This window comes from Nerophis ophidion, linkage group LG12 (genome assembly GCF_033978795.1).
Source record: "Nerophis ophidion isolate RoL-2023_Sa linkage group LG12, RoL_Noph_v1.0, whole genome shotgun sequence".
Taxonomy (NCBI): domain Eukaryota; kingdom Metazoa; phylum Chordata; class Actinopteri; order Syngnathiformes; family Syngnathidae; genus Nerophis; species Nerophis ophidion.
In genome coordinates, this window is record NC_084622.1 from 45,632,680 (window position 1) to 45,646,215 (window position 13,536).

Consider the following 13,536-nt stretch of genomic DNA (forward strand, 5'->3'; position numbering starts at 1 on the left):
GATCAGGGACGGATTTAAGTTGCACCAGTGGAGTGTGCATCGATTAGCATGGTATGCTAATCGATGCTAACATTCTATTTAGGCTAGCTGTATGTACATATTTCATCAGTATGCCTCATTTGTAGCTATATTTGCATCCAGCCTTTCCCTCCACCCACATTTAATGCCAAACAAACACATACCAATCGACGGATTCAAGTTGCACCAGTGTCAAAAGATGCAATAGTCCCTCGTTTGTTCTGCACATTTTACCAACGATAGTGATGCTGCAACAGAGATGTGTGGATATCCTGCGACACTCAAAGCAGATGCATTTCCAACGATAAAGTCAACGAAATCACAAAGGTGAGTTTTGTTGATGTTATTGACTAATGTGCTAATCAGACATATTTGGTCATGGCATGACTGCCAGCTAATCGATGCTAACATGCTATTTAGGCTAGCTGTATGTACATTTGTAGCTATATTTGCATCCAGCCTTTCCCTCCACCCACATTTAATGCCAAACAAACACTTACCAATCGACAGATTTAAGTTGCTCCAGTGTCACAAGATGCTAAATAGCTTAAATAGCTATAGCTATAGCTGTTGAGCGAATAGCTTCAATAGCTATTCGCTCAATAGCTTCAGTTTCTTCTTCAATTTGGTTTTCGCTATGTGCCTCCACACTCCAACCATCCGTTTCAATACATGCGTAATCTGTTGAATCGTTTAAACCGCTGAAATCAGAGTCTGAATCTAAGTTAATGTCACTATATCTTTCTGTTCTATCCGCCATGTTTGTTTGTATTGGCGTCACTATGTGACGTCACAGGAAAATGGACGGCTGGATTTACAGATAGCGAAAATCAGGCACTTTAAAGCCTTTTTTCGGGATATTCCATGATGGGTAAAATTTTGAAAAAAAACTACGAAAAATAAAATAAGCCACTGGGAACTGATTTTTATTGGTTTTAACCCTTCTGAAATTGTGATAATGTTTCCCTTTAAAGTTCCAGGCATGCAATGCATTGTGCATTTGATACATTGTTATTAGTTTGGCTCATTAAACAATCAAAGCAACAAATGTAAAATGAAACAAATTAATTCAATAATACATCAAATTAATTAAATCATTGTTGCAGCCCCGAGCGTTTAACAAACCAATAAGCTCAATTTTACCTTTCCACACACAAACACTGAGTTTTGCATCATGGCTAAATTGGTTATGAAATCATTTCTAACTGTCCCTGCCCTGCAACCCTCCAGATACGTTACAGTCCTGTGAGAAACATTGCATACACTATACCCATATTTAATCAAATTGTCTTTTAGATAAGATTAGTTCATGTGTGAGGTCATGAAATCGTATTTTACGCTGTAAATCAAACCAACACAGTAATGTATCTTTACACGCTGTCAGTGTGGTTTTACAGAACTTGTGTGTGTCCTCCTGCAGCTCAGTCTGGCTCTCCGATGAGCCCACAGAGGAATGCTGCCATGAAGCTTGGCAGCAGCCGTGGGCAACACTATTTTTCCTCGCTTTGCGACTAAAAGGAGTTGTGGCCTCTCCTTTTTGGACACTTACAACTCAATTGTGTCTTTCCCCCTCTGTCCTAGTGCACTCGAATATGACGGATTGAGAGTGAAGTGTACAAACTACACTCTCGCTCTTTTGGTCACGTTCACTCCAAGCCGTCTAAAAAGTCATTTAATTCCCACAAATTGATAAGAACAGAAAATAGTTTCTATTGACAACTACACTCAATGTTTTTCCAGTTTACAATAATGTGTGTGTGTGTGTGTGTGCGTGTGTGTGTGTGTGTGTGTGTGTGTGTGTGTGGCCACCTGCTGCTGAGGCCAGCTGCAACGGGGTGTCGGCCGTGCTCTCCTGTCCATTACGGACTGCAGCACCCTCCACATTGGCCCCAGCATCCAACAGTAGCTGGACAGACACATCTGTTCCATTAAACAATGCTCGACATCCAACAACGCATTCATGGCTTGACCGTTGACCTGACATTTCTAAAAGGCTTAGCGTCAGTGTGTAGATGGTTCACTCAGAAGAAGGTTGCATACATGCGTGCGTGTAAGTATATATACATATACATACATATACGTACACACATATACATATATATATATACATATATACACATATATACACATATATATATATATATATATATACACATATATACACATATATATATATATATATATATACACATATATACACACATATATATATATATATATATATATACACACACATATACTATCGTTCAAAAGTTTAGGGTCACCCAAACAATTTTGTGTTTTCCATGAAAAGTCACACTTATTCACCAGCATACTTTGTGAAATGAATAGAAAATAGAGTCAAGACATTGACATGGTTAGAAATAATGATTTGTATTTGAAATAAGATTTTTTTTACATCAAACTTTGCTTTCGTCAAAGAATCCTCCATTTGCAGCTATTACAGCATTGCAGACCTTTGGCATTCTAGCTGTTAACTTGTTGAGGTAATCTGGAGAAATTGCACCCCAAGCTTCTAGAAGCAGCTCCCACAAGTTGGATTGGTTGGATGGTCACTTCTTGCCTACCATACGGTCAAGCTACTCCCATAACAGCTCAAAGGGGTTCAGATCTGGTGACTGCGCTGGCCACTCCATTAGCGATAGAATACCAGCTGCCTGCTTCTTCTCTAAATAGTTCTTGCACAATTTCAAGGTGTGTTTTGGGTCATTGTCCTGTTGTAGGATGATATTGGCTCCAATCAAGCGCTGTCCACTGGGTATGGCATGGCATTGCAAAGTGGAGTGATAGCCTTCCTTATTCAGAATCCCTTTTATCCTGTACAAATCTCCCACCTTACCAGCACCAAAGCAACCCCAGACCATCACATTACCTCCAGCATGCTTAACAGATGGTGTCAGGCATTCTTCCAGCATCTTTTCAGTTGTTCTGCGTCTCACAAACGTTCTTCTTTGTGATCCAAACACCTCAAACTTGGATTCATCCATCCACAACACTTTTTTCCAGTCTTCCTCTGTCCAATGTCTGTATTTTTTGCCCATCTTAATCTTTTTCTTTTATTGGCCAGTCTTTTTCTTTGCCACTCTGCCCTGAAGCCCAGAATCCGGCAGCCGTCTCTTCACTGTAGATGTTGACACTGGTGTTTTGCTGGTAATATGTAATGAAGATGCCAGTTGGGGACCTGTGAGGCGTCTGTTTCTCAAACTAGAGACTCTAATGTACTTATCTTCTTGCTCAGTTGTGCAACCCAGCCTCCCACTTCTTTTTCTACTCTGGTTAGAGCCTGTTTGTGCTGTCCTCTGAAGAGAGTAGTACACACCGTTGACGAAAATCTTCAATTTCTTAGCAATTTCTCGCATGGAATGGCCTTCATTTCTAAGAACAAAAATAGACTGTCGAGTTTCAGATGAAAGTTCTCTTTTTTTGTCCATTTTGAGCGTTTAATTGGCCCCATAAATGTGATGCTCCAGAAACTCAAACTGCTCAGAGGAAGGTCAGTTTTGTAGCTTCTGTAACGAGCTAAACTGTTTTCAGATGTGTGAACATGGTTGCACAAGGGTTTTCTAGTCATCAATTAGCCTTCTGATCCAATGATCAAACACATTGTACCATTAAACACTGGAGTGATAATTGCCGGAAATGGGCCTCTATACACCTATGTAGATATTGCACCAAAAACCAGACATTTGCAGCTAGAATAGTCATTTACCACATTAGCAATGTATAGAGTGTATTTCTTTACAGTTAAGAATCGTTTAAAGTTAACTTCATTGAAAAGTACAGTGCTTTTCCTTCAAAAATAAGGACATTTCAATGTGACCCCAAACTTTTGAACGGTAGTTATATATATATATATATATATATATATATATATATATATATATATACACACACACACACACATGTTTGTGCGTGTCAGTTTCCCACCTGCACTACTGAGATGTGTCCGTGCAGCACAGCGAAGGTGAGCGCCGCCCAGTGTCGACTGTCAGGATGCACGGACGGGTGCTTCTGGGAGCACGGGGGAACCTTCAAAGGTTGGAGAAAACAAGAGTTACAGACCAATCACACCCACAAGAAAGGGTTAGAGCCTTTGAAGTCTATGTTGTCTGTTTATAGCGTGAAACTGGCTGACTGATGTTGACATAAGTGGATGTCAACATAACCAAAACTAAAAATGAAACCAGCCATTGCGTGCACATTTACTTCTGACTTTTACCAGAAACATAGGGCTTGATCAACTAACAATTTGCATGTCTAGAAACACATGCAAACTTGATAGTGCACACAAAGATGATCCATTCGGCTCGTCTTAAATGAGCAAAATATAGAGGGCATTTACGTTTAGTGTGTCTTCATGAATATGCAGGACATATTCTGATTGATGGAACGCCACAATACTGGGAGGAGGAGATAAAAATAGACTTAAACACATTTAATTGATCCTCAATGGACATTTTTTGACACAATAGCTCAATTATAAGAGTAAAAGTAACCTTAAACACTCTCAATGGCACAATGAAAGACAAATACATTATCAATAAATGTAACACCAACAATACAGAAGCGATAGTATACAACAACTGCAATAAAATGGGACAACTAAAAAAATTTAAAAAGTTAATGTGATTTATCAAGGCTGAAGCTGTTCTGCGGTCATTTTACATCTATTGTTAGCAAAATTTGAAAGTGTGTGTAAACCGGCAGAGTTATGTACAAAAAGCTGTGAGAAAGGAGGTGATTCCGCTGCAAAGACAGACAATGGGCAGAGAATCCTACTTCCTGTGTGTTTGTGTCAACATATTTGGACTATTTCCATTATTAGGCATCATCACTTTATAATTATGTAGCTGCTGGATGATTTAAGGGGCAGATTAAAACCAATTCAAATGATTCAGTTTGGTGTCTGCCACAGTTTTTTTTGGCATTATTTTTTTCCCCCCAAAAAAACATTTTGCAACATGCATTTTTTTATGCATTCTTACATGCATTTCTGGATTCTTTCAGATGCACCATCACATTACCAGTGCCTTCAGGAGCGCACTTTCAGCATACTAAAAGTAGATTCTGTTCGCACTTCTACAGTATGCTGATTATTTCACAACATAACAACAGTTTGGACAAAGGGAGTATATTAGATCATAAATGTTGAGGGAAAATTAGTGTCTCCATGGTGATAGCTGGTAGTACAAGCAAAAACCTCATTTTAAATGGGGGTCTCTTACACTTGTAACCAATTGTACACTCAGTCTTACAGTAGTAAATAACTTGTAAATTGACCACTTATAGTAGACTGAGTTTTTGAAATGCTGTTTAACGCTTGTTATTTGGATCTTAGGTCAAGCAGATAATGTGGACTTGGGCTTAATGAGTTGTTTGACATAAATGGGTTGTCAACATAAGCAGGATCAAATAAAGTGGGTTGCACTGGGGATACAATTTGCAAAACGTTTCCCTGGATTTTTCTATGTTCCTTACTGTTACTTGTAATTACTACAAAATATGCAAGAATTAAGCTGGAATTGCTCAAGAATATTTACCGCCACATCAAGGTTGGCGCCAGCGTCAATCAGCATCTGGACAAGGGCCTCATCCCCAGCAGCGCAGGCGTACATCAGAGGGGTCATCCCCTAAGAGACGGAGAGGAGGGCACAAGAAAAGAAGCAAATAGATAATGAAAAACGCGGTTTGTGCTTGTTGTCTGTCTTGTATGATGTGGCTGTAAGACTTCTCTTAGCTTAAACTGTACTGCTACACCTGCCCAAGAGTAGACTTTAAACCACTAAAAAAGTGTGCCAGTCAGCACCTGGTCATCCATGCTGTTGACGCCATCAGGCCCCAGCAAGCTAATAGCTTGGCCGATGAGGTCCGTGCGGCCGCAGTTGAGCATTCGGAAGCCCAGGTCAAGGTGGAACTTGTCTGTGGCTCCTTTGGAATCCAAGCGCTTGAAGGAGCTGAAGCAACACTCGGGCCTGATGAGGCAAAGCAATAACACAAACTGTCAGCTGAGTAGCTTTAAAAGTTTACAGTTTAAAAAACATATTTCCACATTGGCTAGTTATTGATCAAGTTATTTTCAGCACGTGTGTGTGTGTGTCAGTGTATAAAGTGTATTTTTATTTCTTTACCCAAATACAGTGGGGCAAAGAGTATTTAGTCAGCCAGCGATTGTGCAAGTTCTCCCCCTTCAAATGATGACAGAGGTCTGTCATTTTCATCATAGGTACACTTCAACTGGGAGAGACAGAATGGGAACAAAAAAATCTAGGAATTCACATTGTAGGAATTTTAAAGAATTTATTTGTAAATTATGGTGGAAAATAAGTATTTGGTCAACCATTCAAAGCTCTCACTGATGGAAGGAGGTTTTGGCTCCAAATCTCATGATACATGGCCCCATTCATTCTTTCCTTAACACGGATCAATCATCCTGTCCCCTTAGCAGAAAAACAGCCCCAAAGCATGATGTTTCCACCCCAATGCTTCACAGTAGGTGTGGTGTTCTTGGGATGCAACTCAGTATTCTTCTTCCTCCAAACACGACGAGTTGAGTTTATACCAAAAAGTTCTATTTTGGTTTCATCTGACCACATGACATTCTCCCAATCCTCTGCTGTATCATCCATGTATCCATTTTGGTATAAACTCAACTCGTCGTGTTTGGAGGAAGAAGAATACTGAGTTGCATCCCAAGAACACCATACCTACTGTGAAGCATTGGGGTGGAAACATCATGCTTTGGGGCTGTTTTTCTGCTAAGGGGACAGGACGATTGATCCGTGTTAAGGAAAGAATGAATGGGGCCATGTATCGTGAGATTTTGAGCCAAAACCTCCTTCCATCAGTGAGAGCTTTGAATGGTTGACCAAATACTTATTTTCCACCATAATTTACAAATAAACTCTTTAAAATTCCTACAATGTGAATTCCTGGATTTTTTTTCACATTCTGTCTCTCCCAGTTGAAGTGTACCTATGATGAAAATGACAGACCTCTGTCATCATTTGAAGTGGGAGAACTTGCACAATCGCTGGCTGACTAAATACTTGTTTGCCCCACTGTATATTGTATTGGTTTAATTTATTATACGTTTTATGTCATTAGTAAATGTTTTGAGAAGTAGGGACAGCCGTGTAACCCCATGTGACCAGGTGCAGAGATTCCACAGTCTGGTTATATGTGTGTTCACACGTACTTAAGCTGTCTGGGTTCACAGTCCAGTCCAGGGAGGAGCAGCCTGGCAGTTTGTCTGACATCATCAGTGTCCACCAGCAGACTCTTGCGATGTTCAGCGTGAACTATGGCCACTCTGATCCATTCCATCAGAGGCGGCAACAGCAGGAATGGCCTGTGAAGGAAAAAGATGAACGATTCCATGTCAGTGCTTGTGAAGTATGAGACATTGGTGTTATTTTGTTATCTTGTTTCTGTGTAAGACTGAGGGAGAATTTGCTTATTTGTCATGATTCAGTCAAGAAAACTCATAAACCGTCACCAAACATGACGTGTGTGTCTGGCAGCGCTTCCCCTAAACTGTGACTCACGTAGAACTACAGCTATTATTCTCTCCCATACACACACTTATAGTCACGTCATATTCCCAATAGATACTGATACCTTACAACATTCCTGCTACTGTAGGTGTGTCAGAAAAGTTTCAAGACTAAGGTCACACTTCAATGAAACCTCCATGGCATCTAACACACACTCCACAGCTTTATGAACTCCTGAAAGGATTTTTGCGTTAACCCTTCTTGAGGACGTCCATCTCTTGAAAACGCTTTGACAATAATGACCCCTTGAGGTGCTCTTTTCAGCCAGGAACTTTGGTTGTTGTCTGGCTCCGATGGCAAAGACTCACAGTTAAAGATGCCCCTAAACAACAGTCCAGGAACTTTTCTGACACACTGTGGAGCTCCATATTTGTACACTGGCTGTAACTCCAAGTACCTCCAACCCAGCCTTCACAGAACACTACTTACAATATGATGTTGGTGTAGAAGAACAAGGAAAACGTCAACAAAAAAAAGAACTAATACGATAAAAATACAAATGCCAGAAAAAAACGGTGTTGGTAGAAGAAAGTGGCTTTAATCTCCGAGAATTCCAAGAATACACATAAATAGAAGTAGAGTGTTATGGAATGTGCCCAGGCAGACTCTCTGACTGATTGATTAATCGCCTCAGTCCTTGGTTCAACTCCTCCTTATTCCATACACCGCTACTCTTGATATTTAGCCACCCATATTCCACACTTAGTCTTGTTATCTTGTATCACGTGCTCATTTGAACAATGGCCATCAGGGTGGGTCTTGTTGTTGTTTGCTCATGTTAACTGTGCTCAAAGAGGATGCTAATGATTGTTTGAACAGTATTACCATAACTCACTAAGCGGCCTGTGATGGTATTCTTAGCAGCATCTTCCCCCATTTTGGGGGAGATGTCAAGAACAAACAATGAATACAAGCATGATTGCAGTATTGCATGTGTGGAGTTACTATTCTATTTATGAGCAGTGAGACTGTTGAGGTGTCATTTGTTTTACTCAGTGATTACTTTATGTTGCTACCCTTGGTTTACTGTGGAACATATTTATCTGCACCACAACCCGCTAATCCACATTGTATCTAAACAACAAACAACATAAAGTGCAATTGCATGCCTAACTTTTACATTTTAATCAAACACTGATGCCAGTGGTTGAAAAAATAAAATAAATAAACTTGCTGTTGGCATTTTCTAAGGGCACAAGAACACAATTTCACTACATGCAGACATCATGGTCCAGTCAGCTATTTAAATGCTGAGACATTAACGAGCAGACAAGAGGCAGGAGGAAGTAGAGATAGATGCCCGAAGGAGTGGATGGGCGCCTGCAGAGAAAGTTTAAGTGCTGAGGAGATGGCTAGGTAGCAGATGTAGTATGTCTAAATTAAGAAAAGAGGCTGGGTGGCCATTTTGGTTATAGTGCCACAGGTGTAGAGTGATAAGAAAGTCCTGTTTGTGTGCAGGAGATGAAGAGCAGACAACTTGGGAATCAATGCCTAAGCTCTTAATGGCATACTCCTCTCAACACGTATTGGCTGCCTGTGCATTTGTGCAAAAGAGTCTGTCTTCCTGATGTCCACGGTACAGCCGAGCCTGCTAATGTTCTTCATTCCTGCTTAATGCATGAACAATTTACTTTCTTGTTTAATACATGAACACAGTGCTGCAACTAATACAGGGCCAATGGACACTGAAGAGTTGCACTGCCATTAACTGATTCAGATTCAATATTTTAAGAGCAGAAAAAGCATCCAACCTATGTTTCCCCTAATTTGTGTGTTACTGTTTGTCCAAAACGCATATGTGCTACAGTTGACCAACACTTTATAATGACACTACACTGCATATAAAAACTGTAATAGTTTCAATTTCCAACTCCAGTCCTCCACCTTTTTCTACTATATAGCATTTGGACACATACACGTCCAATCTGACCCCATGTCTGGGTTATGCCCTTCAGTCTGTAACAAAAACCTGAGCTCCTTCGACGTCGTTACAACATCAAAGCCGAGACGTCTGTTAGAACTGAAACTAGATAGCGCTTATGGCTAGCTGACCGACCCGCAACAGCAGGATCCACACACACACACACACAAGCATGTAAAAACAAACTTTCTCACACTTGTTTATGCATAGTCACACGCAGAAATATTACCTCTGATTCTTGGCCCCACTGCACACATGCATGCCCAGAGTGCCCTGAAGCTAAGGGATTGAGTTTACGTTCAAACCTTATGCAGACCCCGTCGTAGGCTGCGAATGGTCAAGTATATCTACTGATGGGGTGTCTGATTACTCTAGTAAATACACCATAGAAGGCATGTAAGAGTATTTGATGTAGCAGTGGCTGGAAGTATCTTCCATCATCTCATCTCTGCACCACATCTCTCCATTAGTGCTCTTAAATCCGCTACAGGAAAAGAAAAAGGGTGTGTGCTATGTAATGCATAAAGGAAAATTGCCTTGAATGAGTGATGTGGTAATGATAACGATTACAAGTTTATTCAAGCACATCAAATGTTTACGACTAAACAATTCAGTATTCAGTATGTCAGTAGATATTTTAATAAACTGTGAAAAAAGATGAGAAAAGTGTTCACTGTTTAACCAGATTACCCTGATCTGCGTTAGTTCCCATGTAAATATAAGGACATTTTTGTACGCTGACAGCCTGTGGCTTTTATAATCTGTGATGCGTTTAAGCATTAGAGTCCTCAATGTATTTATTTAAAAAACATATTTTCATCTTTCTAGTTATTGATAAAAGTTTGCCTGGTAGCATGTGGACAACAAAAGATTAAAAGACACAAATAAAATGTAGATAATCTTCAAAATTGGCATTGACACTGCAGTACTTCAAACTTATCCACCATTACGTTGAAGATACTGTTATTAGGCCGCTCAGAAGGCTTACTAATACTTGATGGTGTGGCCCACACAGATTTGGTGGTTTGGGGGTTTCCACCAAAGATTCCATAGCAGCAGCCGCTGACATAAACAAAAGCAATGGTGAGGCTCATAGGAGGGGAGGAGTCTGCATCATTACCAGGCGCTAGGATTGTAATCACAACCACTTTTGAACTCTACCCACATCTTCACCTCTCTTTACTATCATTTACAGCTAATAAAATGTGTCAATTCATCTTGCTGATATACACCACACATTAAAAACACATGAAGACTTGTTAGAACCTGCCAGTAAAAGTAAAAAATAACATAGGGGTGTTTATTTGCTACCATATTACCTTTGATACTAATGAGGAACACTTGCACTGTGTCAGGTCATCGGGCGTGTATTGGATCAAGCTGGATTTATGCAAAGGTTTATGTTTTCTTAGGCTGAATTTATCACAAAAACGATTCCATAAATGGCATATCCTCGAAACCATGTACATCCCATGTAAATATTCTTAGACAGTAGACCTTTTGTTAGCCTATTTTATTTTCTTTAATGTTCTTTACTTGGAAGTGAGTCCTAATTTACTTACACACACTCAATTATCAGTAATAAAGTTACTGTAACTTACTGCAAAAAGTGTGATAACAAAGCAGCAGTGTTTTAAATTTGACAAAAGAAAATGGTACAAGGTGTTTTGTTCAAATGATGAAAAAACACTCCCGACCGTAAAGAACAACCCCATTGTTATTCCACAACCGAAACAAAAAGCTCTAAACAGAATTATATGCTACTGGCACCTCGCAAACATACTTAGAACCAGCAGTTTTAGGGCTAAATTCCCGCTCCAAGGTTTATTTCCCTCTGCTGTGTCATTAACAATAACACCTGGAGGCTTTTGCTTAACTGTAATTTAGCAACAGAACACTTTTTGAAGTGTACTTTTCACACGAGGAAAGAAGAATTATCATGCAGAAAAGGTGAGCCGCAATACAACCTTTTTGTGGTGTTGGAGGTTTGCTTTCTGACTGTTTAGGGACACTTATTCTAATTTATGCGAGGCTCCAAATGATTTACACATTTATATTTAGCAATAGCAATTATATGAAACCTTAAACTATTCATAAAATGGCAAGATAGAAGACAAATGTAAATGTACTTGCTCCGTTATAAGTTGGTAAAGAACCTTCATCTCACACTGCAAGACCCTCACCTCTCTTTGCTTAATGCCATGCGTGGGGGATCTAAATTGGGATTCTCCATGGACTCCATTTGCGGGCAGCGCAGGAAGTAGTAGAGGGTGTGGAGGGCGTCAGGTGACCAGGACACAGGCTGCTGGGGGCGTGAGTGGCGAGCTGGACTCAGCCCTGGGCGCACGGAGCTCAGGCGCTGCATATGGTGCATGGCACGGGACACCAGATCACCTAGAAAATAGAATTTACACATGTTGATTTTCAATGGTTAAGAATATATCAGCTTATACCATGTTAAGCTTCATCATTTGTTCACTCTATCTACACAAGACCAGTATTCAGACCCCACACACAGAGCTCCTATGAACAAATAAGGGATCCCAGTTCTAAGTGTAAACTCTGTGGGTTTCCAATCTAACCGGAATTCCCCTTTTCCTAAACCACTTACATTTAACACTCCTGCACTTACTACTCTCTCTTCATGCCTGTCTGTAGCAGAGTCATTATCGGTAAACACAGCCAGACGCCAAGGCTAAATCGTCATTTGTCTTTAACTACTCCAGGAGTGAATACCTTGACAGAACCAAAAAAACATCAATCCAATTCTTCATGATGCAGTTTAATCACTCAGTATATCAGCTGTGTGTTAGTGCAATACTTAAGGTTCACAGTACAATTGCCAAGAAGTTGCTAACAAAAACAAATCAATATGTACACTTTTGGGTAGGTATCACTCAAAACGTAAACACTGTGACTTGTCGATTGTTAACACAATGGTACATCTATATTACAAAAACAACTATGTTGTTTTACTTGAAGTGTGTGTAGTGCAATAACAAAAATAATTATCCACTGGTAGATTTTGTTTAAATGTATTGTCTTGTAGTGTTCAACAAACTAAACAGAAAGAAATTAGAAAGAAAATAGAGCATTTTGAATGGACTATCAGTCATCACAGGAAGGAGATGTATGTGGAGGAGGGGGTCTTGGGTGTAGAAAGAATACGGGAGAGTAAAACAGGCCAATTTGAACTTGGTGTCATATTGCGCTCATTTAGGATGATTACCGCAGGGTTAATTTCTAACCGGATTAGCATGACTGGGGCAGTTCAGGGGTTGAGGCTTGGGGGACTTGGCCAGTGCGCGTGCACATTAAAGAGTTTGGGTCAGTTAGGGTTGGCTCTCCTTAAACAGACCCCACTTAAAGCTGAAGGGCCTTCTTTGTGTTAACCGCTAACAGCAGTCCACCCAGGAGGTCTCATAGGAATTCTTGCCTAAGATCGAGAGGCTTTCCCTGGTTTTACAAGCCATGTTGTGCCCTTAGGCCTTTACTAGCTGTCAGGGGTGAAATACCGAAATGGAATACAGTATCTCTTTCTAAGATTGCTTTTACGATTACTTTTTACAGCTCAATGTGACAATGATTCCATTTTTTTTTAAATGCAGTTTTGCAAAATTATAATTTCACCAACAGTGGTATCTCAATTTAAGACTATAGGGATGCAACGATTAAACAATTTTAAAATTAATTGTGATTAAAAACGGTTATAAAATTGCAAAGGCTCTACAACACCGTGTGTTTCAGTCCTTCTCACTTGCTATAAACAAACATTATGCTGGTTTGTTGTTTTCGGCACAACCTGCACGGAAGAAAAACAAAGTTACACTAGCGGGGCAAGCACCTATATTTACGTATATACACATTTCAAAAGACACACTACTGTACTACATCAGCTTAAAAATGGCAGCAGGACAAGGCTGAAAACGTACACTCAAAAAAAGCTAAAGTAAGAATTGTGGGAACCAAAGAGTCATAGAAGACAATGGCTCAACCATTTGCAAAACCTGGCAAAAGAAAGTTGCATCTAAAGGTCTAACATGT

At 40.0% G+C, this 13,536-nt stretch overlaps 1 protein-coding gene across 1 annotated transcript in view; it reads right to left on the bottom strand.

Annotated features, from left to right (window-relative positions):
* Positions 1-13,536, bottom strand: part of LOC133563488 (ankyrin repeat and BTB/POZ domain-containing protein 2-like) — a 72,852-nt gene that overhangs the window by 17,493 nt on the left and 41,823 nt on the right. Inside the window, exons 3-8 of the mRNA XM_061917644.1 lie at positions 11,676-11,886; positions 7,214-7,366; positions 5,825-5,990; positions 5,559-5,648; positions 3,946-4,047; positions 1,828-1,924 (exon numbers count right to left, since the gene is read on the bottom strand). Of these exons, the coding sequence (XP_061773628.1) occupies positions 1,828-1,924; positions 3,946-4,047; positions 5,559-5,648; positions 5,825-5,990; positions 7,214-7,366; positions 11,676-11,886 (819 nt within the window). The remainder of the gene's footprint in view (positions 1-1,827; positions 1,925-3,945; positions 4,048-5,558; positions 5,649-5,824; positions 5,991-7,213; positions 7,367-11,675; positions 11,887-13,536) is intronic.